Here is a 27,768-nt window from a genome sequence, read left to right as displayed (position 1 = left end):
AGCCAACTTATATACTCAGTCTGTGTTGATGAAACTTATATATAATGCAACTTATATGATAGATCGGTGTGGATAAAATAGTTTTAAAATTTTACTCTCCAAAAATTAGATTGGTACTTTAAGCCAAGGGTTGGTGAAGGACCACCCAATGGTCCAGTTTGGTCTGGCTCATTTTTGTAAATAAATTTTCATTAAAATATAGCCATGCCAATTAATTTACAGACTGTCTATGTCTGCTTTCCTAGTACAGAGGCAAAGCTGACTAATTGCCAGAGACCATCTGGCAAAGTCTAAAATATTTACTATCTGGCTCTGTACAGTTTGCTGACCCATGGTTTAAACCATTCAACACGCCACTTTCGGAAACAATCATTTACTCTTGCTTAAACTAAAATCCTCAAATTGATTTCCTAAAATTTGAATTGAAATCATATTTAATACTTCATATTTTAATACTAAAGACAAAATGAATGTGGTGTCGCCTTCTCTTTGCTACCAACATGGAAAACACTTCCCAATTATTTCTTTTCTATGTGCAATAGAGAAAACTTTAAAAACAGATTTAATAAGTTATAATTAACTATTCTAATTAATCCTTCAGAGATTATCACAAAATTAAACAGGGATTGTTAAGAAATAACTAGGGCTATTAATATTATAAATGTAAATTAAATCTACATATTTGCATTATTAATAATTTCTAAAGAGAGATGGCATTTTATACATTAAAATCAGTAAGAATGTTATAAAAAGGTACTTACAAATTCAATTATATCAATAAATATAAAAATGTATTATTGGTAAATGTAGAATACACCATGTTTTCCAATAATACTTACAAAAAGTAATGCACAAATAAATTAACCATGCATTACACACCTGAAAAAATCTTATTTGAGCTACAGATCTTTATAAAAAATAATTATAAGTAATTTTGTTTGGTATTATATTCTATTAATCTAAGTTTTTCAAACTTCCATGACATGTTCTAATGAGTTTCAACTTTCTTCCCCTTCTTAGTATAAATGTACACTGCCATATTTGGTCACTGTTAGGGATTGGTGTCCCCTAAAAAGATATGTTTAAATTCTAACCTCAATCCTACCTGTCAATAGGACCTTGTTTCAAAGCAGCGTCGTTGCAGCTGTAATGAAGTCAAGATGGGGTCACAAGGGCAGGCCCTGATCCAAAGTCACTGGTATTTTTATAAGAGGGAAATCTGGATACAGACGTACAAACACAGAGAACACTGTGTGATGACAGAGCAGGGAACAGACTTATGCTGCCATAAGCTAAGGAATGCCTGGAGCTACCACAAACTAAGACAGACATAGAAATTACCTATTCTAGAGGGTTCTGAGGGGGCAACGCCCTGCTGGCTGACACCCTGATTTCATATTTCTTGCCTCCAGAAATGTGAGAGAATAACTTTCTATTGTTTAAGCCACCCAGTGTGTGGTACTTCGTTACGGCAGCCCAAAGAAACTAATACAGTCACACATTTGTGATTATATGTGAAAGTGGTATATTATAATCACATGGTCAGATGTTCAAAGTAATGCATTTCAATAGGACGTCTAAATTACCTTTCAGTTTAATTTGTTCTTCAGTGTTTCCACTGAACAACAGAGCCTCAATCTCTATTATTTTAATCTCTAAAAGGCACTTTTTGTAATGATCTCATTGTGTGTCTTGCTGTTTACAGCACATCTATGAACCATTGACGTACACTTGTATAGTCAAACAAAAACTCATGCTCAAACAATAAATTGGAAGAGACAAAAGATTAATATTAAAAAAAATTAGAAAACTGAATGGTTATGAAGCACTTCACATCAAAACAATCAGACATAAATACTATTTTACACCCTACCCAATTAGCACTGAATGCTAATCTGTTTGGATTCTTGGAAACTCCACTTCTTTGTTAAATTGCTGAAAAACAAGACTCTTCTTGGGCTAGGTTTCCAAGCACTCTTCAGGCTATAGGATTATCATTGTAGCTTGTCTGTTTTATAAACAAACTTCAGTTTTATAAGAAACTGCCAAAGGAGCTTTCTGTAACTAAATAACAACTCTGCCACTTGAAAGACATCATTCATCAACTTTCTTTGTGGGAGTATTGTTATTATGAAACTAAAAGCAGGCATTCTTTCTTGAGTGCTTCTGGATTTTAATTATCAAATTTTAATGTCATCAGATATTTACTGAAAGGAAAACATCAGTTTTAATAAGCTACCTAAGACTGAAAAATATAAAAGGTATTCCACTGCAAAGCCAAGTTCACTTGAGTCTTGTGAGTTTGCTTATTATATATTATAAATTGGTATCATTCTCAGGAATATATAAACATTTAACAAACGCTCCTCTGTAGGGAAAAAAGTCCCCAATTTTAATATCCAACTATCATATGTGTATAATTTATAATCTGATTTAGAAGAAATTAAAATACTTGCACTAAGTTTTAGTTACTAAGAAACCAGGAATTGGGGACTGAATGGTATTAACATGGGGCTTAAAAAAAAAAAACTAAATAAATGAAATAAACAGCAAATAAATGTATTATAAGTAAGCATTTTATTAAAATTTTAAAAGCTAATGGTGGAATTCATTTTAATTAGATCTGAATAATTTTATTTTCTTTTGTATTTTGTAAAATATACCCTAGAGAGGAAACTGCTGTTAAAAAAAAAAAAACTTTCACTTTTCGCTGAAAAATCAACAAGAAAATTACACTGTATATAGCTAGCTAAGCAGCAGCGGTGCAGTTAGCCAAATACATACGGCCATAAAGTCCTTAACAGTCCTGCAAGCTCTCACCTGCCACCCCTAACAGACTCCCTTTGTTTAACTCTGAAAACATTTGTCTAAATAACTTTCTTGTGGCCTCTATTTTCATGGTGTGTTAAAGAAATGAGCCCCTTGATTTCTAAACTTTAGAAAAGTCTATTCACATCACTCAGATGCTTGAAATATGCATAAAAACATTCTCATCAAGATAAAATGAACTTTTTATTTATTTACAATAAATCAATCTCAGAAGATTTTTCAAGCTTTCTAAAGCAAATTCTACTTCCTATCTGGCAGACATACTTCTACATAAGAGATTGATTACTATTTGTCTTCTGAATCCAAGTTAAAAATTACTATTTTGAAGTATCAAAAATTAATATTTTCATTCCTCTGGTTTCCCATTTAAAAGGAAAAAATGCCTTGAATGCAAACAAATATAGAAAAAAATGAGTAAAGGTATATGTTTATATCAAAATACTTGTGTTCAAAAGAAATTAGTTGCCTATTTTGATTTATTTAGAAATATTTTCTACTTGCAATTTGACCTTTGTCCTCATCAAATTCAAAATAATTGCAATTTTCACCATTAGTAAACAAAAAAAGGAGTAACAGAAAAACTAGGTTAATGTTTTAAATGTAAAATTATTTTTAATGATGAATATAAGCCATTCCCTTTCATGTATCATTACATATTTCACAGAAAAATATCCAATATAGTATAACTTACTTATAAAAGACAAATCTTCTTAAGATTAGTTCTCTTACAAATAATTACAATAACGAAAACAATATTTTTACCAGAAACTACTACTAAAGTTGAAAAATTAATAGACTGAGGTAGCAACAGTAGCATTTAGTCTGAAACAACTTAATTTTCATTTATGATATTGAAATGTCTGAGGTGAAAATGTTATGAATATCCAGAAAATAATTTAATAACTCAAAAATGTAGATTGGAGTCAGGAAGCCAAAGTTACAAAGAACACTGGGAGCAGAAACGGCATCAGAGCATAAGATTTCCTGGCTCCACATCCCTATACTTAAACAGCACTTTTTTCATTTTCTTCTCACAATATACAGAGCTGACTATGACAAAATGCAGTAAGTGACGTAGCATTATAAACATGCCCATTAAACTGTGAGGTCCAGTAATTATTAAAACTACCACTTAAAACACAGATTACACATACGGATCAGTCTCTTTATATGGTGAACTGAAAACCTATGAAGACTTGCGAAACTATTTCAATGACCACGCTATCAACATTTGTATGAATATAAATTTAAGCATTTAAATTACTACTACTTTATTCTTTACTCAAAGCAATGATGTCATACAGTAATATAAGGAAAGAAAGTAGGTTTGTTTGCAGCTTTTGTTTTGTCGTTGCTCTTGTTGTTATTTTTGTGGTTGCTGTTGTTTTTGATTGATCTTTTAACTATGTATCTTCAATGTACCAGTTGCAAAATGCTTTTTGGTACACTATCTTGTAAATAACCAACACAATTAGAAACAGCAAGCATAGTGATCTGTAGTCCTTTAAGGGGAAAGGCACTTTATCAATGGAGCAGATTACAAGCTATTCTTTGTTTAGCCAAATGGTCAATGGAGAAAAATATTTCTGCCCGATTTTAAATAAAGGCTAGCTTCTTCTAGAGCTAATTTTTCTATGTCAAATACTTTTTTAAACTACAAAACATGTAACCCTCCACCACACACACACACACACACACGCACCCCATTTTGTCATTTATTTTTTCTACAACACTGGTTTATAAGGCATGGTTCAAGGGCTCTGAAATGACATTAATGTTAATGTTAAGGCAACACCTACGTTTTCCTCTCTGGCCAGAGCTTTTGTTAATCTTTATTTTATTCACAGTCTATCAAAGGCAGAGCTATTTTTTCCACCTCAGTTGACTTTTTTTTTCAGTGGTTGTCTAGCAGTGTGTAGGAAGGGAAAATGGGTTGTAGCACACCGGCTCACTCAAGCAGTTCAAAAATATGGAAAATCTCAGTATCCTTCAGCCATCACCTCTGAGCGTTTTAAAAAACACAGTGGCCAACACCAGACCTTGCAGAGCAGCTGATTAATACATAATTTTCAGATGAAACAAATTTTACTATTAAAACGGTTAACTGATGAAACTGCCAGTCAAATCACAGAAGTGCCTCCTGTCAATTACACATTTATTAGCAATGACAATTGCCATTTTTACTTGTGCCACTAAAACTTTAAGTAACATGATACTTAGTTTCTCCTTTTCTCTGTGCTTCAAACTACAGACTTCTCCACATGTTCTTTACCCTCTCTCTACACATATACACACATACACATGCAAGCTTTATGCTTGCCAGAAATCACTGAATTACTCTTCCCAGAAATGTCAGCTCAGAATGGTTTAGACACCCGGCTGGAGGAACACCAACTCAGTGTGATGTTGAACTGTTTGCAGGAAAAGAGAAAGAAAGAAAAATAACAAAACAAAACAAAAGAACACCAGCAACAGTAACAATTTGGGAAAAATGATATAAAAGATGGAGGTTTACTGTATCAATCGGGGGAGGCATGCAGCCTCTTCATGCCTTTTCTCTACTAGAAATCGTTATCAACTCTCAAGGCAAAGACTTTCACTGTGCCCTAAATATCTATTTCAGTAGCATATACAATTATGTAACTATAATTTCTACCACTCTCCTACACAGGACCTAAGTAACTAGGAAATGTATTGAATGCCACTTACTTATTTATTTTTCTATTTATTACATTTATATAAAATTGCTTTAAAATTCAGGCTACTCATTCATAATTAACAATCAATTAAAATTTTAAAAAGCAATCTGTTCAGAACTGACACCTAAACTTTTTCTCATCTCCCCTTATATTTATAACAATTTCACATTTATTGTTGACACAACAGAGGTGCAGGAACATTAAAATACGCATTTTGGGCTGGGTACGATGGCTCACGCCTGTAATCCCAGCACTTTGGGAGGCCGAGGCGGGTGGATCACGAGGTCAGGAGATGGAGACCATCCTGGCTAACATGGTGAAACCCCGTCTCTGCTAAAAATACAAAAAATTAGCTGGGCATGGTGGTAGGCGCCTGTAGTCCCAGCTACTCAGGAGGCTGAGACAGGAGAATGGTGTGAACCCGGGAGGCGGAGCTTGCAGTGAGCCGAGATCCTGCCACTGTACTCTAGCCTGGGCGATGAGCAAGACTTCAATTAAAAAAAAAAAAAAAAAAAAAATACGCATTTTGATTCATGTACTCATTCAGCACTATTTCTTCAATAAAGTGGGCAGAATCACATGAGGTAATACTGATTAAGTCAATTAACTCCAAATTACTGTTTCTACTATTACCGTCCTCCATTTTTTGTGCAATTATAGTAATGTCCCTAGTGAGCTACTTACAGAAAGAATCAAAGAAACGATTCTTTAGTGAATTTATAATATTCCCAGTAATGAGTGTTGTCATACCTATTAGGTGGAGTCATTCTACTAAACCATAGACTTTCTTGGCTAACTACCTTTGATTGTTTTGCTTATGTAGAAACATTTCATAGGAGACTTTTAACTTTTGACTGGTAATGTATAGATTTTCATAGATTGATATAACTCATAATGCTGATTATTCACAATGAGGCCACTCTGTACATGAAAACATGCTAAGAAGACTCTTCTATGTTCTATAGAGCAAAATGCCTCAGAGCTCCGTGTGCAATGGCACATTTTAGACTCAGTTTGCATTTGGAATCCTATGGGAACCTAGAAATGAATGTGTCCAAATATATTACTAGAAAAAGAAACCCAGTTCGAAAGTTTATGTGCCTGTTATGGTGTACCAAGAATGGTACATTATTATGAATTATTATGAAACATTTATCAAATGTAAGTTCTGCATAAACACAGCTGGCCACAGAACACTGTCAGTAAATAGAACAAAGATGAGAGTACTAGCCAATTAAGGATATGCTATATCAGCATAGAAACTAATAAATTTTGTCTTAGGGTTGCATTTAGGACAGTGAACAAAATTCACTTGGACACTTACAATGTAGGCAAGAATATACAGAATGAGTGACCTCATTGTGAACAGTCAGCATTATGAGAGCTATCAAAATCTATGGGAATCTATACATGATCAATCAAAACTTAAATGTCCCCCATGAAATGTTTCCACATAAGCAAAACTATCAAAATTATCAAATGGAAATTATAAAACATCTACTGAGTTAGAAAATGTTTCAAGTTTCCACAGAAGATGTAAAAGTGGGATACAAGTTTACCACATCATATATGATTACATCCAATTAAAAACACTGTATCCACTCAAAATTCTAGTCAAAGAAGTTATATACCTTGTCAATGTCCTGATACTCTAAAAAGTAAAATTTAATGGATGACTTGGCTGGATCAGGAAGAATTTTAAAACTACTAACTTTGAAAAAAGAATTATAAAGACATTTGTAAAGAACTTAGTTTTAGTAGGTCAATGGAAGAAGTACAATGTGAAAAATAAAATTTTAATATAAATATCTGGCTTCCCAAGATGTTAGCAGTTATTGAAAAGTCTACAAGAATAAACAATCACTATAATATTTCTCTACCTTACTTCTGTCACATTGTGACAACTCAAATTCCTCTTGTTACTCCTGGAGAAGTTTAGACCATTAATTAATGCTAAAAGGCAATTGGAAGATTCACCACCCTCAAGATGAATAAACTGTGGCCCAAGAATATTAAGTGATGAGCCCAAAGTTACATAATTGGTTAGATGTCTACGAGTATGTTTGGGTTCATCTCTAATTGAGAGAGAAAATTATAAAAACATAATTATTTATGCCATTTTACATCTGGAAGAGGGTTTTTTATGTTTGAATTTGATGGTTTTACTTGTTACGGGTATTTGGCCAGTATTCATAGAAAATTTAGAGTCCACATACCTCCATAAGTGAATTTTCTATTTTACAACCCTGTGCTGTTATTAGACAGAATGGGGCTAGTTTTTCTGACCTGAAAGAAATCTTAGAGGTTTCTTAAAGGTTTTCCTATATGTCAGAAAACTAAAATACGGACAGGTTAAGAGTCTCACACTAAAATTTAACTAATATGTTCAGACATTATATATTTCCATTAATATTGATTTTCCAATTTGGAAATCTAAATAAACTATCACTATCATGAATATTCCATAAATATTTAAAATAGCCCAGAAATGGAAAACTCTATCATTTTCTTTATTTTGTTTAAGATAGATCCTGAAATTTAACATTAAAATGACCAAACAACACATTTGAGTGAGGATCTCTAAATGAAGAATTCTGGCTATAAAACTAGGATTTGGTTGATGTCAATTCAGTCTTTGAAAGCCCAGTTCAGTTTCTCACTTAAGTAAAAATATACAGATGGAAGTTACATCTCCCACCCACATCTACCACATCCGCAGATTCAATCAAACTATGTCTTTAAAACACTTGTCTCCAATACCAAATTCTGGTGTGGATGTGGAGCACTGAGAACTGTCATTCGTTGCTGGTGGGAATGAAAAATGGTAGAGCCACTTTGGAACCAGTCAAGGAGTTTCTTATAAACTTTCTTGAAAGTTTCTTATGTTCTTTCTAAACTTATGCACACCCTGAAAATCCAGCAATCTTGCTAGGTATTTTACCCAAGTGAGTTAAAAGCCTAAATCCAGAGGAATACCTACATACAAATATTTATTGCAACTTTATACATGATTACCCAAAAAATGGAAGCAACCGAGATGTAGTTCAAGGTGTGAGTGAAAAACCAAACCGTGGTACAACCACACAATGGAGTATTCTTCAGTGGCATAAAGAAATGAGCTACCAAGTTATGAAAAGACACGGAGGAACCTAAAATGCAAAGTGTTAGGTGAAAGTCAATCTGAAAAAGTTACATATTGTGTGAGTCCAACTATGTAACACTGTGGAGAAGGCAAAACTACATAAACAGTAAAGAGATCAGTGGTGGCCATGGGTTCAAGGGGGGAAAAGTGAGACAATAAAGTAGATCACGGGGCATTTTTAGGGCAGTGAAACAATTCTATACAACACTGTAATGGTAGATATGTGACATTATGCATTTATGGAGCATAGAACAGTGCAAAACATAAAGCGGACCCTAATGTAAACTCTAGGCTTTAGTTAATAATAATGTATCGACAATAATTTATCAACTGTAACATACCACACCAATGCAAGACATGAACAGGAGAAACTGCTTGGGCAGAGGAGATTTATAGGAACTGTAATTTCTGAATAATTTTCCCGTAAACGTAAAATGGCTCTAAAAATAAAGTCTATTAAAACATTGAGAATACTGTCGCATGAACTAGCTATTATCGTAAGTAAATTTACGTAAAGCTATTAATGTTAAAAGCAAATACAGTCGTGAACCCTGTAATGACATTTCAGTCAAGGACATTTCAGTTAATGACAGACCATATTTATGTTAGCGCTTTAGTAAGATTATAATGGAACTGAAAAATTCCTATTACCTAGTGATGTCATAGTCATCACAAGGTCATAGTGCAACATATTACGTGTTTGTGGTGATGCTGGTGTAAACAAATCTACTGTGTCACCAGTCACATAAAAGCACAGCACATATAATTACGCATAATACATAATACTTGATAATGACATTATAAGTGACTATATTACTAGTTGATGTATTTACTATACTACCTACTTCTTAATGTTATTTGACAGGGTATTCCTTCTACTTATTAAAAAGTATCTAACAGTAAAACGGCCTCAGGCAGGCCCTTCAGGAGGTATTCCTGAAGGCACTGTTATCACAGATGATAGCTCCATGCATGTTAATGCTCCTGAAGACCTTCCGGAGGAGTAAGATGTGGAGGTGGAAGACAGTAATATTGATGGTCCTGACACTGTGCAGGTCTAGGCCAATGTGTGTGTGTGTGTCTTAGTTTTAACAAAAAAGTTTATAAACTTCTTTAAAAACTTAATTTTTAAAATATTTTTATTTTTATTTTTTTTTTTTTTTTTTTTTTTTTTTTTTTTTTTTTTTTTTTTTTTTTGAGACGGAGTCTTGCTCTGTCGCCCAGGCTGGAGTACAGTGGCCAGATCTCAGCTCACTGCAAGCTCCGCCTCCCGGGTTTACGCCATTCTCCTGCCTCAGCCTCCCAAGTAGCTGGGACTACAGGCGCCCGCCACCTCGCCCAGCTAGTTTTTTGTATTTTTTAGTAGAGACGGGGTTTCACCGTGTTAGCCAGGATGGTCTCGATCTCCTGACCTCGTGATCCGCCCGTCTCGGCCTCCCAAAGTGCTGGGATTACAGGCTTGAGCCACCGCGCCCGGCCCTAAAATATTTTTAAAGCTTATAGAATAAAGAAAATATTTTTGTTAAGCTAATTGTTAATACCAGAGTCAAAAAGTAAAAAAAAAAAAAAAAAAAAAATTAAAAGTTTATAAAGTTTAAAAGTGATAGTAAGCTGTTCATATTGGAGAAAGAAATTTTTTTTCTATAAATTTAGTGTAGCCTAAGTGTACAATGTTTCTAAAGTCTGCAGTAATGTACAGTAACAGTCCTAGGCCTTCACATTAACTTGTCATCATTCACTTACTCACTTTCAGAGCAACTTCCATTCCTGCAAGCTCCAAGCATGGTATACAGGTTATCCATTTTTATCTTTTATGCAGTTTTTTTTTTTTTTTTTAGATGGAGTTTCGCTCTTGTTGTCCGGGCTGGAGTGCAATGGCACGATCTCAGCTCACCGCAACTTTCGCCTCCCGGGTTCAAGTTATTCTCCTGCCTCAGCCTCCCAATTAGCTGGGATTATAGGCATGCGTCACCACACCGGGCTAATTTTGTATTTTCAGTAGAGACGGGGTTTCTCCATGTTGGTCAGGCTGGTCTCAAACTCCCGACCTCAAGTGATCCACCCGCCTCAGCCTCCCAAAGTGCTGGGATTACAGGAGTGAGCCACTGCACCCAGCCTTTTATACAGTATTTTTACCATACCTTTTCTATGTTTAGGTATATTTAGACACACAAATACTTACCATTGTGTTGCAATTGCCCACAGTGTTAAATACAGTAACATGCTGTATAGATTTGCAGCCTAGGAGCAATAGGCTATACCATATAGCCTAGGTGTGCAGTAGGTAATACCATCTAGCTCTTGTGTAAGTACACTCTATGATGCCCACACAACAATGAAATTGTCTAAAAATGCATTTCTCGTAAAGTATGTCCATTGTTAAGTACCACATGACTGTATACAAAGTGACTCACATTTACCCCAAAACAATTACATGGTGACGTTTAGGTTAACTATTAAGTAAAAAGCAACATAAATGACCTTTACACCAAAACATCTGAAATATTCTTCTTACCTGTCCTGTGACTGTTCTTCATACATTCTCTCCTTGCCTTCTTTAAAGAGTCTTATTGCCCGTTTTGACTTTTTCATAAGGCTATCAATGTAGATTTTAAAGTACTCATTCTCACTGAGTTGGGCAAGTTTCTGGTTGTCATCATATTTACTCAGTATAAGTCGTAAATGCTGATATGTATCAGGCAAAATATCAAGTATATATGGTGGGCTATTTTTCAACTGAAGTTTGGGATTTTGGCACAGTCTTACCTAAAAACAAAGATAAAAACAAAATAAATCATAATATTTTATTTCACAGAAAAATTAAAAAATTATAGAACCATGTCCTATTTCTTCATTTTCCATAATATAAATTATGATCTTAACTTACTATCTCCAATTTATTATTAACTGACAAATATTCACTTTTGTCATAATATAAATAAGTCCTACTCTGTTCTACCATTCAACCTTTTCTATATCATACCCTTACTTTGAACCCCTAAAGTTTTAATTCTAAGATACCTCATTGTGCATAGGTTAACAGAACTCCAGTATGCTAATCACTGTATATCACTGATAGTCTTTTTTTTAATAAAAATGAGGAAATGGGCCTTTTCTGTTGACAACCAATGCCTCACATTTACATGTTATTTTACTACATTGAACTCCCGGCTGGTGCTGTCTCATAGTTTGTTAATTAGTGTTTTGGTGTACTGTTCCTGAACCCCAAGGAGAATAAAACAAAGAGGTGCAATTTGAATAACTGAGTTATTAAGTAGTAAATGTGTGTCAGGTCAGAACCAGTCTTTTCCACCTCCCCATACTGTCTACCACGCCTATAAACATGTGGCATATAACGGTTCAGTCATCCCATCACAGGTGCTGCCCAACCACTGGGGCGTTCAGGGGCTGCCTGCAGAACTGAAAGTACCTTCTGCCGGCCAGAGAAGGTAGTAATTCAACTAATGTATTCACTTCTACATGTTCATATGATTTAGTCAAGAGTAAGTTAGTCTACCACATTCTTATCCCTCCACAAAGGGCATAATGAACTCTTCACATAAATAACTTTCAAATGAAATCATTGAGAATTGCACAATAGCATTATGTAGTGTAATGGGACAGCACTCTTTAAAAAGGTTAAATGTTCACATAAAGATCATAAAGATACATGGCTCTCTTCTAAGGCCCTCGTCATTTTTTTTTTTTTTTTTGTAAAATTGTCAAGAGTATAATATTTTATTAATTTTTTTTTTTTTTTTTTTTTTTTTTGAGACGGAGTCTCGCTCTGTCGCCCAGGCTAGAGTGCAGTGGCCGGATCTCAGCTCACTGCAAGCTCCGCCTCCCGGGTTGACGCCATTCTCTCGCCTCAGCCTCCCGAGTAGCTGGGACTACAGGCGCCCGCCATCTCGCCCGGCTAATTTTTTGTATATTTTAGTAGAGACGGGGTTTCACCGTGTTAGCCAGGATGGTCTCGATCTCCTGACCTCGTGATCCGCCCGTCTCGGCCTCCCAAAGTGCTGGGATTACAGGCTTGAGCCACCGCGCCCGGCCTATTTTTTTTTTTTTTTTAAGGTGGAATCTCAGTCTGTCACCCAGGCTGGAGTGCAGTAGCATGATCTCAGCTCACTGCAACCTCTGCAGCCCAGGTTCAAGCGATTCTCCTGACTCAGCCTCCCAAGTAGCTGGGATTACAGGTGCCTGCCACTGCGCCTAGCTAATTTTTATATTTTTAGTAGAGATGGGGTTTCACCATCTTGGTCAGGCTGGTCTTGAACTCCTGACCTTGTGATCCACCCGCCTCAGCCTCCCAAAGTGCTGGGATTACAGGTGTGAGCCACCGCACTTGGCCTATGAATATAATATCTTAAACATAATTGGCTAAAGCCTCCTGTTGGGTGGCACTGGAGTTGCTGTGGGTGATTTTGGAATCTGGCTAACGGAAATTTGAGTTGAAGATACATTTACTTTGGGTTTAGTGAAAGGTATATGTGAGGCATACAGTCACTCCTGTAAAATGGTTTAATTACTGTCAGCAATCCCAATGAAACTGAAATAAGACAGGCAAAGAAAGAATATATGATCTCTCTTTCATATGCAGAATCTTAAAAGAAGGAGTTAAACAAACAGAAACAGACAGTAGAACAGTGGGTGGGCCCCAGGGATGGGGAGGGGAAAAAATGGAGAGAAGAAGGTCAAAGAGTACAAATTTGCAGGTATGTAGGATGACTAGAGATCTAACGTACAGCATGAGGCCTATAGCTAATAACACTGTATTCTGAAAATCTGCTAAGAGAACAGAGTTTACATGGTCTTACCACAAAAAGGTAATTATGGAAGGTGAAGAATATGTTAATTTATTTGATGTAGTAACCATTTCACTATGTGTATATATATCAAAGCATCACGTTATACACCTTAAATAAATACAATATTTTTAAAATCTGTAATAGAATTTTTTTTAAAAGATAGTTTCAGAAACACTTGAAGTGCCCAAATGCTGACTAGCCTACCATGTGGACAGTGAAATCCAATTCAAATCTGGCAATTTGAATGTGTTTCATGGCACCCAAAACTGGAAGTATATGTGGCAATGGAAGAGAATCAAAGTATAAAATGTACGGAGCCAAAAACTAGTGCAGATTATTTCTCTAATCATTTGTAGATATATCTGTTTTTTAAAAATTATAGTGTTTTGTGGATTTTTCTCATTCTGAAGAAAATTCACTCTCGTACACAATTTGATGTTTGTACTTTTGTATTCTTTATATTTAGAAAGATTCTTTCAAATTATGTAAGTTTCAGGAGGCATAAAACATGGGTCTGCCCCTGGGCACCCATAAAAGTGCCTGGGACAAATAAACAATTGAACTATAATAACTTAAAGCATAACAAACACAATGAACCAAGGAACTAACAAATTTAAAAAGTCCTCTCATACGCACTATCACACTTACTTTCTTAAAGAAATTGATCAGGCGCAGAGGTTCACACCTGTAATCCCAGCACTTTGGGAGGCTGAGGCAGGCAGATCATGAGGTCAAGAGTTCGAGACCAGCCTGGCCAACATGGTGAAACCCCGTCTCTACTAAAAATACAAAAATTAGCTGGGCGTGGTGGCAGGTGCCTGTAATCCCAGCTACTCAGGAGGCTGAGGCAGGAGAATCACTTGAACCTGGGAGACAGAGCTTGCAGTAAGCTGAGATCACATCACTGCACTCCAGTCTGGGCAAGACATCAAGACTCCGTCTCAAAAAATAATAATAAAAATAAAATAAAAAGAAAAAAAAGAAATCATTGGGGATCAGGGGTTTTTTTTGGGGGGGGAGTACATGGGGGGAAAAAATCTGGCTCAAATTTCCAACCATCGGCCTCTAATTTAAGATAACATTTTTCACATTAACCTAGGGCATGATCATATATTCTTCCTCTTTGTAAACAATGCCTTAAAGCAGAATTGTTGAGTATATAACCAACAAACTAATGGACTGGTTGATTGCTCTTTTTTTACACAAATAGTTTGACTGTATTTTTCCTTTATTTTTACAATTGAACTCTGAAGTATCAAGTATTCAAATTAATAACCCAAAGGTACAGGCTTAGCTAAAAAGTAATAATATTATTTTAAACTCCTAGAAAGTCCTTGGAAATGTAGAATGGCATCTCATTTACTAAATAATAGCAAATCTTTACAAAAGTATACTGAAAAGGGCTGACAGAGCTTTTTTACCCCCTTTTTAATACGTGATACATTAGTATAATCAGAGTTCATTCTGCCCTAAAGATTAAGTCCCAAATATGTCAATTATTTAATGCTTGAAAAAGAATATGCTTTTTAAATTATTTAAACCAAAAATACTATCACAAATATACATAAATACTAAGAATATTGCCACCAATATTCTACAGCAGGCATAGTTTAATTTCGGCAACATAAAACTTGGTGTAATATGACACAGACTGATGCATTATTTTCTTGTACTTTGGGGACCAGGCAGCTTCAAATTCATTTCCTCTACTAGAGAACTTTTTAACTGATAAATACAAAATTTCTGTCAGGCATTTTTGTTTTCAGACATTTCACATAAATATTCTTCGACAGAAATGTTTACATTTTACAAATATTTAATGCACTATTCTTTATCTGAACTTTTTTCTCATTTGCTTTATTTAAAATTGTAATTCCATGTGGGAATTTATCCCTTTATCAGGTGGAAATTGTTTGAACTACTATATGCCAGGTACTGAGCTTAGTGCTAGGAAATTATAGATGACTAGAACATACTTCCTGATTCAAAGAGATGCAAAGAGTCTGGCAGAAGAGACGTAGTTCTCTATAATTAACTTAAGAGCAATGTAATTCTTGCTCTAAGGGATCTTAGTAAAGATTCCACCCAATCCATTCATTTCCAGATTTTAAAAAAACTAAGAACTAGAAAGATTAAGGGACCATTAAAATATCATTAATCCAATACAAGAGCTTGCATCTTCTGAATCTTGGGCTGATCTTTCTAACTATATCACAATTTAATTAAAATTAGGCATATAATTAAAGATCCCTGCTAAACTCATTTACATTTTTATTTTATTCCATTTGCAAATTTACATAAAGTTCAGGACCCATTTGTTAATTCAACAAACATTTATGTGGCAGGCATTGTTTCAGGCTCTAGGGAACAGAGAAAGTAATAAATCACACACCTGCCCTCAAGCAGCTGTCTAGAGGGAAAGACTGGTGGCTTAGGAAAAGAATTACAGGAGAATTTAGTGCTATGATGGAGGCAAGTACAAACTGCTACAGGAGAAAAGCAGCAGCTCACTCATTTCCACATAAGACTGTCAGGAAACACATACTTAACTTTGTCAAAAGGAGTATTCTAGGCAAAGAAGTGTGCAAAGGCTTAAGAGACACCAGAGACAAAGCATGTTAAGAGAGGAGTAAATGCAGTTATTCTAAAAGGTCGGAGCATAGGAAGGAAGGCTGTAAGTGAGTAGTACAAGAGATGTGAAATAGGCCAGAGTCAGCTCATCAAGGCCCTGTAGGCTAAACTGTTGTCTAAATTTGCACTTGGGAAAGTGCAACATACAATGCTGAACTACTGTATGCCGCTGAGTGCACAGTTCATCAGTGGGATTACTATTGAATCCTGTGATTTATGACAGCTTCTGCCAAAAATGAATAACCCTACATCAGGACTATGACTTCTAAGCAGGTCAAATTCAATTCCATTCAATAAATATTTATTGAGTACCTGCTATGTGCAAGGAGTTGCAAAAGCCAGGAAAGAAAATTTGCTTTTCTAAAAGCAGTATATTAGAGAGAAAATCAAGCTCACCACAAGGGTCAAGTTCAGATTCAAATGGTTACACCTCTTCTAGAAATACCTAAATTGCTTCCTAGAATGAAGGTTGGTACTAACACAGAAGAACTTTGATATAGAACAAATCTGTAGTCACATTATAAAATGATGAACTTTTTAGGCCACCGATTGGTGCATAAAACAATTGGTTCGATAGCAATATTGCTCTTTTCATTAGAACTAAAAGGCAAACATTTATTATTGGAATTAGGCTGAAAATTCCACTATAGTCATTGACTCAAAAAATGTGGAAATCACCAGTACCAATTCCTTTTGACATGTCAACACTGAAATACAGAACTAGAACCTAACTAAGGTTACTGCTCAGAACCCTGATAGCTGGTCTTGAGAATCAGGAACTGTCCCCATACCAATATACAACTGACTTTTATATTTGCTTAAATGTATTAGAAATGTTTAACGAGCCTCTCCCTGTACATGTAGTTGGTACTGTTTCACATAAATAAAAATATATTATTAATATATTGGTTACACATTCCAATACATAAATATGTATTTAAATATATATATTCAACCATATCAAAGCAAAAGCACAAATACAAAAGCAAGATTTACTAATGCTATAGGACTATTCAAAGTCATTACTTAGTCTTGGAATAATCTTGCATTTAAAGTTTTCTGACTGTGCCTTAGCTAAAACTTCCAGCCAAAAGGTAAGAAAAATGTATTAGATAAGATAGTACATTCCTTGCAAACAAGGTTCAAATCAGCCTGTGAAACATAGGAAAGAACTTTTACCAAATACAATGAAAATTTCAACAGTAAGGAATTGTGCCTACACTATAAGACTTTCATTATAAAGCACACCTCACTTCATGAAGCATTCAGTTATATTGAATCAAGTCATATACTCTCAAGTGAACTACCTCATTTTTAAAGACAATATAGAAAGCCCTGGGCTGGGTGCAGTGGCTCACAACTGTAATCCCAGCACTATGGGAGGCCAAGGCGAGCAGATCATGAGGTCAGGAGATGGAGAACATCCTGGCTAACATGGTGAAACACTGTTTCTACTAAAAATACAAAAACAAAATTAGCTGAGTGTGGAGGCGGGCCCCTGTAGTCCCAGCTACTTGGGAGGCTGAAGCAGGAGAATGGTGTGAACCCAGGAGATGGAGCTTGCAGTGAGCCAAGATCATGCCACTGCACTCCAGCCTGGGTGACAGAGTGAGACTCCATCTCAAAACAAAAAAGGCCTGTCCTCCTGTAAATGTTAGAAAAGGTTTCTTACTACAGTTACCTAAAAGTGTGTGTGTGTGTGTGTGTGTGTGTGTGTATATATCTTTATAATAAAAGGTACTGAAGAGTTCTTTGGGTTCTTTCCATTTTAAAGCAGCAAATAATTACTAAATATAAAAATTATAAAAATGTATTTTACTAAGTATAAAAATGTATAAACTGTAAAAAAGTATAAAACATACACTCTTTTTAACAGAATATTAATTGGGCAAAACAAAATTGGCATATAAAATTGATCATGAGTCCACTACAGCTGAATTTAGAGAAAATTACCAAGTCCTTTACGATTTTCTATGAAGATGTCTTCAGAAGACTGACATTAAGAAGCAGCATTAAAGAACCGACTAGGTATAATTAAAATATCAATTGTATATTCTGTTCACTCTCTTTCCTCCAAATGAGAATGGAACTTCCTTAAAGGTGAAGAACAGTCTTTCTCATTGGTCTGTCTCTATCACCTAATATAGAACTTTGCATATAGTAGACGTGCAATAAATATTTGATGGCAGAAAGGAGGAAGAGGAGGAGGAAGCAAAGTAAGGAAGAACCTCTCAGGAAAATTATATTACAAATAGGACATCTACAGCTATATTGAATAAAGCTGCCTAAAAATGAGTACAAAATTTGGAGAAGAATTTGATAATATCAAATATGGGAGTGGAGGAGGGGAATGCCCTTTTGATTTACTCCTTCGGAAAAAGGAAGCATCATATTATTTCATGGAGGAGTGTGCTTGACTCTTCATACTGTGAACACAGACATCAGAATCAAGCAAACCTAGGATCTGGCCCTAACATTTACTAGCTTTACAACCTTGGGCAGGGTTCTTCTTCTGGAAACTTCTTAGGATATTATAGTTCTTACATGAGGAAATGTAAAGTGCTATGCACTGTGTCCAGAACATAGTTAGCCCTATCTCCTTCTTAATATTTCTTCTCCCTTCCATATTTTACATTCTATCACAAGGCAAAATCCCTGCAGATTTTGCAAAGGTATGAAAATTAGACCAAGGGCACTGAGCAGTTTGTTGAGGATCATGATTTTTAAAAGTTCATTTAGCTCATAAAGTTACTCATGCTGCCTAAAACCCTTAAAAAGTCTGGAATGTTCTGTGCAGAAAAGCAGGAAATAAGGCTAAGCCCAGGTCAGTACTCCTGTCAGCTGACATGGAATCCTCTGGTTTCCTCAAACCCAAGAGGCTCTCAGGAAAAGATGTAGGACTTTAATATTTTTTAAAATCCTTTAACAGGTAGAATATTATAACTATTAATACTTTTTTCATTGATACTATAAGATAATATAAGCTCAACAATTTTCTAAATGTTACTATGTTAAAAACCTATAAAATTTGTTGGATATTTTCAAAATGTGTCTTTCATTACAGCAACCTACAAATACTTAAAAACAAAAAACAAAAAAACCTTAGTTAAAAGGTAAGAATAGCATTAATATATGCTCAAGCAGAGTAGATAAAAATAGCACTGTGGTATCCTTTAAGTCACAGCAAGTATATAGTAAGATGAACTTAATATTAAAGATGAGAATCGATTTCCATTTTAATTTTTTACTTATTTACCCACTTAATTGCTAGAAGACTAAAATATATATATTGCATATTTCATGATACAAAAATTTAAAACTATAAATATTATGCCTTAAATCACTTCCCGACAACCCAATATAAAATTTACAAATGCCTTCAAAACTTCTCTGTATATTCCCTCGCTTTCCTCCTCTGTAAGTGGAAGTTACATTTATCCACCAAGATTAACCCTTCTACTTGTTCCTAGTCTTTCCATCCCACAGTTTAATCTAGAATGCTACTGCTTCTATTTCTTTCTTCTTGCATCTTAGGCCATTCCTTAACTACATCCTTTCCCATCAATCTTTTTTTTTTCCCACCAATCTTTGAACCTTTTCTATGGTGTGTGCACATACACACACACACACACAGTTATTTCTATCATGTTCAAATCCTCAAGCTAACAGAACTCCCTTCCTTTTCATTATTGTTACAGTTTTAGAACAATTTTTAAATAATCCACATACGCATTTTAATCTTGCCCCATCATAAAAGTTAAAGTGCTCTACAAAGGTCAATAATGGCCTCTAATCATACAATTCAATGACTTTTCAACTTTTCACCCTTTTTGGTTTTCTCCACTTGAATTTGAACTTAGTTTTATCAGAACTTCAGATTTTATCTTCTTCTTAAAGCTGTTTCTACCTAGAAAATTATGTTTTAATTCTACCTTTCTCATCACTAATCCATGTAGATTCTCTTTCCTTCTCTGGTATTTAATTACACCCCTCAAATGCCCCAAAATTCAATTATCTGACTTTTTCTCTGAATTGCTCCCTCTACTCTTCCTCAGGAATCTCTGGCAGTTCTATAGCTTGAAATGCTATCTCTATGAGAATATCTACCAAATATATGTCTCTTGTTTCTACTTCTCTCTTGAACTGTACACTTAATTTTCTGACTGTAAATGAAATTCACTCTGGCATGGTGAACTTAGCATGGCCAAAAACTAACCCCCACACTTCCTCTTTTCCTTCTTACGTTCCTTACCTCATTAAGTGCATCACTGCTTTCAGAGTCAACTAGGCCGAAAACCTCAAGAGTCACTTTCACTGCACCTTCTCTTTCATCCTTTAAGGGGTCACCAAGACCTGTAGATTTTAACTCCAAAATGCCTCCCACATCTGAACCAACACTTGCTGTACCTACTTCCAATGATCTAGGCCAGCATTTCATTATTTCTTGCCCAGACTGTTTTAATTCCTCTTGATCATTACTCTTGCTTTCAGTTTTTTTCTCTTAATCCAAGCTTTGCAGAGTCAAGTAAGTACTCTATCAAAGCACAGCCCTGATGTTTTCCCTCTCTGATTAAGAGCCTTCAATGGTTTTCTACCAAATAAATTAAGACAAAATTCTTTGACAAAAGCCAAACCTCTATCATCTTCCCCTAACCTCCCCTCTCTTACTCAACAATCTATCATTCCTTCAACCTAACATGTCCTCCATCTCACTGGAATCCAGCCCATGAACTGGACAGTACCTCTTCCATGCTTCATTTTACACCAACTTTTCACCCTTAGCAAGCGACGGTTCACCTCCGCCACGTACTACATCTCAGCACTTTATTTATACTACCTTAAAGCACTTATTATTACATTTTACTCTATGGCATAGCTGTTTGGAAAGGCCTGTCTTTCCATAGTTGAGATTTGATAAATGAGTGATGAAATCAACAGACAGCACATAAAGCACCTTTTAAAAAGAAGAAAGAAATAGATTCAAACTCTGAAAGCTAAAAATTTTTTAATAGTTAAAAGATTACTAACTGATTAAGGCCTGTATTATGTGAATGCTTTATATCGCAGGGAAAAATCATGGTAAGTCTTGGTAGGATTCCTTTAAATCTTTTACTTTATCAATAGCTTTTCTTAGAGGTCATGTGCCAGACTTTGGGATCACTCCACTTACTACAACACAAATTCAAAACCGAACTGAGTACTAAACAAAACTGTCCAGACGATTTGTTATTATCCCCAACCAAGTCTACTAGGACCCATTGATTCTGCTAAGGTGGAACAACTTCAGTGAGGAAAAGGAAGTATGTCGAGAAGTATAATTCAAATGAATGATATCCCCTGTTTTACGGCTCTAGGAAGGTAAGAGTCTCTAAATCAGTAAACGCAAACAATAGGCATCTAAAACCTGTTTTACTCCACATGGAATATCTTTCAGAGGTATGAGGAACTCAGCTTAGAAAAGAAAGTTTACTTGTATTCTTTAAAATATTTGTATATAATCCAAGCATCCTTGACTGACAAACTTTATAATATATTACTATCACAATGAAATTAAAAAGAGTATGAATTATATTTCAAGCTTGAAAAACGTACTAACTAGACTGGGGGCAAAAGGCAGGAAAAGCCTACTGGGCATCACTTCCTAAGTGCTTTTTAAATTCTTTCGGTAATGCAATTTAAAAAAATTGACAAGGACAGCAAGACAAAAATTTGAGGCAGGCACTCAGCGTGTTTTGCTCTTTAGCATCAATGAATTATTTTCTAATTTCCCAAGCACCCACATATGCTCAGTATATTTAGCATCTATTAGATGGAAAATTGTTTCTTCTATTTTCCATCACCTGGCTAAGATTCTCGTGAAAACCATGCTCAGGAACCTCACATTAATAAATTATCATTCCAACCATACTGATTAGCAATCACTTCCTTACTCTCACCTCAGCATTTCCAACAAGAACACAATAATGCCGTTTCTAAAAGGCAATGGCCAGCAGAATCCAGAAAGAAAACTGTTTGAATACTGGCCAGAAAAACAAGGAGGATGTTCTCTACTCTGTTCCCACTGTACTTTGGGTTTGTAATACAGCCCTTCCCATACTACATGGCAATTATCCATTTATGTGTTCTCTGGGTTCCTTGACAGGTCAAAGGCGGGATTATGTCTTGTCTAGCTTCATATTCCCAGTAACAAGTACTCAGTGGAAACACAGGAGGCCCTCAAAAAATGCTTATTAAGTGTTTAAGAAACCTTGTCTCTTGAGTAGCTTCAGAACAGACTCCATATTTCATTCCGGGCACACCTGACCCTAGATAATGTATTCATGATTACTACTTCCATCACTGTATCAAATAAGCATCCACTGATGTGAGGGCTTTCGGGTCAGCTAGCAAATGACACTGACACACAGAGCTAAGGCCAGAAAATCTGTTTAAATGGGACGTTTTGGGATATGCTACTATCTACTATTCTTTTCCTCAAAACATGGACTATGCTAACTCTGTGCTACTGATTTTCTGTTACAAAACACTCTACATCTTATAAGGAGACAACTAAGCAATTACGTTCTCCTATTCTCAGTGACCTTAGAGAAAAAGCCTGCCCTCTGAAAACAGAACATTAATTGGAAACAATTTCAATTGACCATTTTAAATTCTAGAGGCCAAGAAATGGTAAAACTACATACCTATTAGATAATTCCCCTACAACCCAAGACTGCTTCATTATTCCCTGTAAAAACAGTTATCTTCCTTTATTGGTGGCTGGAACAAACTGAAATTGAAGTTTGTGTTCATATTTGTACTTCCAAGATCTACCCTTGCAAAGAGGCGTCACATGAAAAAAATAGTAACTATACACTTAACTCTGCCTTTTACATACCTACCAATTAGACGTGAAAGTTGCTATTTTCTGTTATTCACAAACTAAATTCATGCTATCAGAGTTATTTTTTTTTAAAAGGTAATGTATCAAGGGATTAACTTCAGAACTAATAATAAAGCTCCTGATGTAATCATCAGGACAATGTTGATATTATGAGCCACTTCCTTCACCACTAACAAATAAGAAAAGATAAACAAAAAAGGGGGATGTTTCTGCACTACACACTTAAATAAAATATACTGCCAATTAGTAATTATCAATGCCTTTCTATTTACTGTATCTTAGAGTAAAAATAAACATACTGAATTCTTTCATAATAATCTATGTGATTTCTCTCCACAAAGCCCCTGGGTACATTCACAAATGAACACAACCATTTTCATCTTTGACAAATAATGAAGATAAACAGGCAATGTACATTTGCCAGCACCCGCACCACATCCCACTAAGTAGAGACTTTTGATAATAGATTTCCTTGTTGAGTCAAGTTTCTCAATTGGAGAGACTAAAACCTAAACCCACAAAAGGGTTAATAAAATAAATAATAGCAGATGTGTAACTACCAAATAACCATCTATTGTACCATAACTCATGGTGAAATAATTAAAAGTGAATAAAACTTATGTTAACAACCAGTTATAGACCAAAATTGTGTATATCATTTTTAATGTTTCAAAAATGATTTTATAGTAACTATAGCTCACCACTTCCTTATATAAATCTTTTTGATTTGATGTCCTAACACTCACAAAGGTACAAACACTGACCACTCAAAGATGGAGGGTGGGGGAAAAAGAACAACATCTTTATAGAATCTGAACCATTTGCTGTCCACTTATGTAGCAGGTAAGTTAGAGAAAAACCCTGAATTCCTTCTCTTACGCCAACTAATGATTTAGGCAGTGACAGTGACCTTCAAATGCGTACTCGTTAGCAAAGAAAAGATAGGCAGCATTGTGCTTGCCAAATATACGCTATTTTTTCAATTGAATAGTCCTTATTCTAAAGTATCTAATGCTAAAATCAAAACTCAACCCCAAGCAGCAAGTTGCAATATTCTGACACTATGACATCATTCTGTCTGGAGCACTTTAATATAACAATTTGAATAAATTGGCAGAAGCTTAAATAGGTCACACTGAAGCCCAAAACTAAGGCTATTTATCTGGCAAAAATATTCTGGCTCTGCATTTAACACCACTGCCTGTAGAATGACAGGCCAGTCATTCATCTATGTGTCCTTTCCATCAGAATAAATGAAAATAAAGGAAATCTTGTCACATTCGTATATTGCTACTACTACTACTACTACTGATAGTGGCTTTTTATAGCCAATATTTGCAGACAGGAGCAAATGAAAGCAAAGATGAATGTTACCATATGATTTCATGGATGCTCTGGCACATCCCTATAAAGGAATTTTTTTTTTAAAACCTCCATTTCTTCAGTCATAAACATCCCGAGTCTTGCTTCAACTAAACTTACAATTAGCCCCAGATATCTATGAAATAAAGACATAATATGTTACAAACATTTACGAATAAATACAGGACAGTGCTACTGCTTCAAAAAAAAAGAATTATTAATTTTTGCAAAACCGCAAGCTACATCTTAAATTTATTTTATAATCATACTTAGTAAAGTAGGATACTGACAGCTACGGTTTCTGAGTAAATCTCTGTAAGGTATTCAGATTGACTTCTCTGGATACTGACACCCATCTTGATTTCTTCTTGTGAAATTATAGTTTGTCTGAAAGCAACATGCAGAAACCACAGAGGTTTCTGATACTCTCAGCTTCACCACCCCCAACATAAATTTTCCTTTCACAATAAACAATGTGCCATCGAAAGGTTTCCTGTTTCAAAATGGAATAGTAGATGAAAGAAACTGTTAACTCTCCCATTAACAACAAAAAAAGTTTCTTAATGAAGATGAATTCTCAAAGATGAAAATGGAAACTCCCTCAAATACTGCTTCTACACTTAAGAACTAATCTGTTTCTGGATGACTTTGAGGAGTTCAAGACTTCAGTGGACGAAGTAACAAAAAAAAGGAAAAAAATTAAAGAAAGAACTAATCTGTTTCTTTCCCCAGTAAATATTTTCAGTATCACATCAGATGATTGTCATGAGTTGTCCATCAAAGACTTAAATAACCTGCTTGTACTCTTTCGTTATCTAAGAGCAACACAACCTCACAGAAGACAGAACAAACACTTCCAAACATTCTATGGCCATACACCACCAAAAGGCAGCCAATGGTAAAATTCTGCATACTGAGTCATGTAGAGGAACTCTGAACCTTAAAGAGTAGAAAGGACAAAAGGTTAAAAAAAAAAAAGTCTTTGAATCCAACTTTTCAAAAAACACAGACTTGAAGTAAGAAAAATGATGAATTGAAATCAAAAGACTGTTGCCATAACAATGGTTGGTATTAATTAACTGTATAAATAAATCTGGAGAAACCACAGACAAAGTGAATAGTGTTTCGCACAGGCAACGTCAGACAGAACTTACCACTTTGTCCATGAGTTTCCAAGTCTTCTCCACGGTCCTGCGATCTGCTGCAGCTTGCTTAGGGGGTCCAACTGCATCCTGAATAGCATCAATAATACCCAAAATTCGACCTTTTCGGGGATTTCCTCCTCGGCCACCAGGGTTTCTGCCATTCATTGAGTTTGCCATCTGGAATTTTAGTTCTTTAAAAGGCAGATTTAAAAAAAGAAAAGTTAGTTGATTTCGTAAATATTTACCCACCAGAAAACTAAAGAGATTAACTTGTACCCACTGCATCTTCCTCCATCCGTGAGAGCAAAATCAAAAGTTCCACATTCATTTTTATCAATAAGCTTGTGAATTTACACTCTCAATCTTTACACACAGTAGTTTTAGGGGCAATGATCCTAGATTTGCCTTTACAATACTAAGAGTTAAAGATGCACCCTGCTCACGTTTCAAGTAGCTAAGGCTGAACTAATACCCAAGTCATAAAACAAAACTTAAACGGGTTTCCTAGATAAAAAACAGAATGTTCTCCCCCTCCTGCCTTAATTCCAACTCAAAATACTAGAACAATTGAAGCTCCTATCATACATTTTGGGAGCCTTACGCAGAAACTTCACTTTTCACTCTGTTAGATTTCTCCAAGTTATATAAACATAAAGATTATTCTACACAAACGTAAGGGACAGCTCTGTTGTCAACAAAGGCGCACGACATGTCCCACACTAAAACCACCAAGTACGGACCCACGAACACATTTCTTTAAATCAACTCGGTGAGTCGTTATTCCCAAGAACCAAATGAAATAACACACAAATAGCCCATTTGAAAAGAGACAGAGAGAAACGTCAGACAAGAGCGGCCACGGAAAGGAGGAGTTCACTTCTCTCGCTCCTCGCCTCTGCTCTCACCCAAAGCTTTGTTTCAGGACGCCTGTGTCCCTTCCCCGCTCAAGCCCCTTCCTGGCCCCTCGGGTCTGAGCTGCGGGAGGAAGGTGGACGGGGAGGGCACAAAGTGTCCCTCCCGTGCCCGCAGCCCCGTCCGTCTCGGGCGCGGGAGGGACACTGTGTGCTCGGCGCTTGGGTGGACGCGCCTCCTGGGCGCCTGCTGCAATCCCCACCGCCGTCTGCCTGGACTCCGTCTCCCTCCTCCCCGGCCTGCGGGTTCTGGTCTTTAAACGCCCCACTTCAAACTGGACGGCGGCGGCAACGGCAGCTGCAGCTGAGAGCCGGGGCTGTCCCCTCTTCCTCCTTGGCCCGCGCCTGGCTACCCCCAGACCCCCGAGCCGGTAAGAAGTGTGGAGCCTCCCCGGCGACCCCTTCCCTCCTTGCCTTTCGGCGCCGTAGCTGTCCAGAGACACGCGTGTGCGCGGGTCCCACTCCACACGCACGCAGCCCAGTGTGTGTGGGGAGCCCCGGCGGGGAGTGGGATCGCTGAAACAGCTCGCTCCCGAAGAAGGAGCAACCCAGCGCGCAGGCCTTCGAGACGTGGAAACGCAACAATTACCGTCAAGACAAATCCACACCCGCTCTCCCCTCCCGCCCGACTCGGGGAGGCCGCGGGACGCCGCAGCAGCACTAGCAGGAGGAGGAGACCGCTCGCTGGACACCCCACCCCTGTGGCACACACAGTACCCAGGCTCGGGGCGGGGCGGGGCGGGGGCGGGGCCACGCGCCGCTGGGCCAATGCCGCACACCCGCGCACTGCCCGACAGCGGGTGCAGCCAATGGGCGGGAGGCGTCCGTCCTCCTCGCGCTGCCGCCCCGTCCACGTCCTCCACAGTACACAATGGCCCCAGAGGAAGGCCCGCTCGCAGCACGTCAGAAAGGAATTGGACTCGGAGAGAAATGAGGGGCCTGGACTCGCCCGGGAACGAAAGTGGAAACGGGAAAGGAAATGGAAGAAGGGATGCAAGGCACGAAGGAGCTAACCAATAAGGGGTGGCAGGTGGGCGTGAGCGTCGGGAGCGGGAGCCAAAGCCGTCTGGGGCTGAAAGGCGGGACTTCCTGCTTCGCTTACCTTCCTAGTCTTTTGTTTCATAGCAACAGAGTAGTGGCTGGAAGGGTGTTGCTTCTCTGCTCTGGGCGGGTCCAACGCTGGAGAAATTCATCTCCCTAGGGCTGCCAAACCCTTCTACCCAGGACAGCAGCCAAACAGGTCTATGACGTTGCTTCTTGTTGGCTATCAAAAAGAGCAACAGCCACCGAGCTTCTAAAATGCAGAATATATCTCACAGAGAGTAGGCTAAGGGTGACACCAGCCTGCCAACTAAAAC

At 36.8% G+C, this 27,768-nt stretch overlaps 1 protein-coding gene across 5 annotated transcripts in view; it reads right to left on the bottom strand.

The window, feature by feature from the left end:
- The window catches only part of CBLB (Cbl proto-oncogene B), a 220,875-nt gene extending 193,748 nt beyond the window's left edge, over positions 1–27,127 (bottom strand). For 2 of the 5 annotated variants that reach the window (XM_033211395.1, XM_033211398.1), the window contains exons 1-3: positions 27,000–27,127; positions 25,509–25,690; positions 11,186–11,436 (exon numbers count right to left, since the gene is read on the bottom strand). In XM_033211395.1, the coding sequence (XP_033067286.1) occupies positions 11,186–11,436; positions 25,509–25,676 (419 nt within the window). In that variant the 5' untranslated portion in view covers positions 25,677–25,690; positions 27,000–27,127. Of the gene's footprint in view, positions 1–11,185; positions 11,437–25,508; positions 25,691–26,404; positions 26,544–26,824 lie in introns of those variants that run through there. The other 3 variants (XM_033211394.1, XM_033211397.1, XM_033211396.1) reach the window with 3 other exon arrangements.
- Positions 27,128–27,768: the final 641 nt, after the last annotated feature.

This window comes from Trachypithecus francoisi, unplaced genomic scaffold, assembly GCF_009764315.1.
Source record: "Trachypithecus francoisi isolate TF-2019V2 unplaced genomic scaffold, Tfra_2.0 Lachesis_group0, whole genome shotgun sequence".
In the NCBI taxonomy this organism is placed as follows: Eukaryota; Metazoa; Chordata; class Mammalia; order Primates; family Cercopithecidae; genus Trachypithecus; species Trachypithecus francoisi.
Note: the sequence above shows the minus strand (reverse complement) of the source record. Positions and strands in the feature narration are given on the sequence as shown.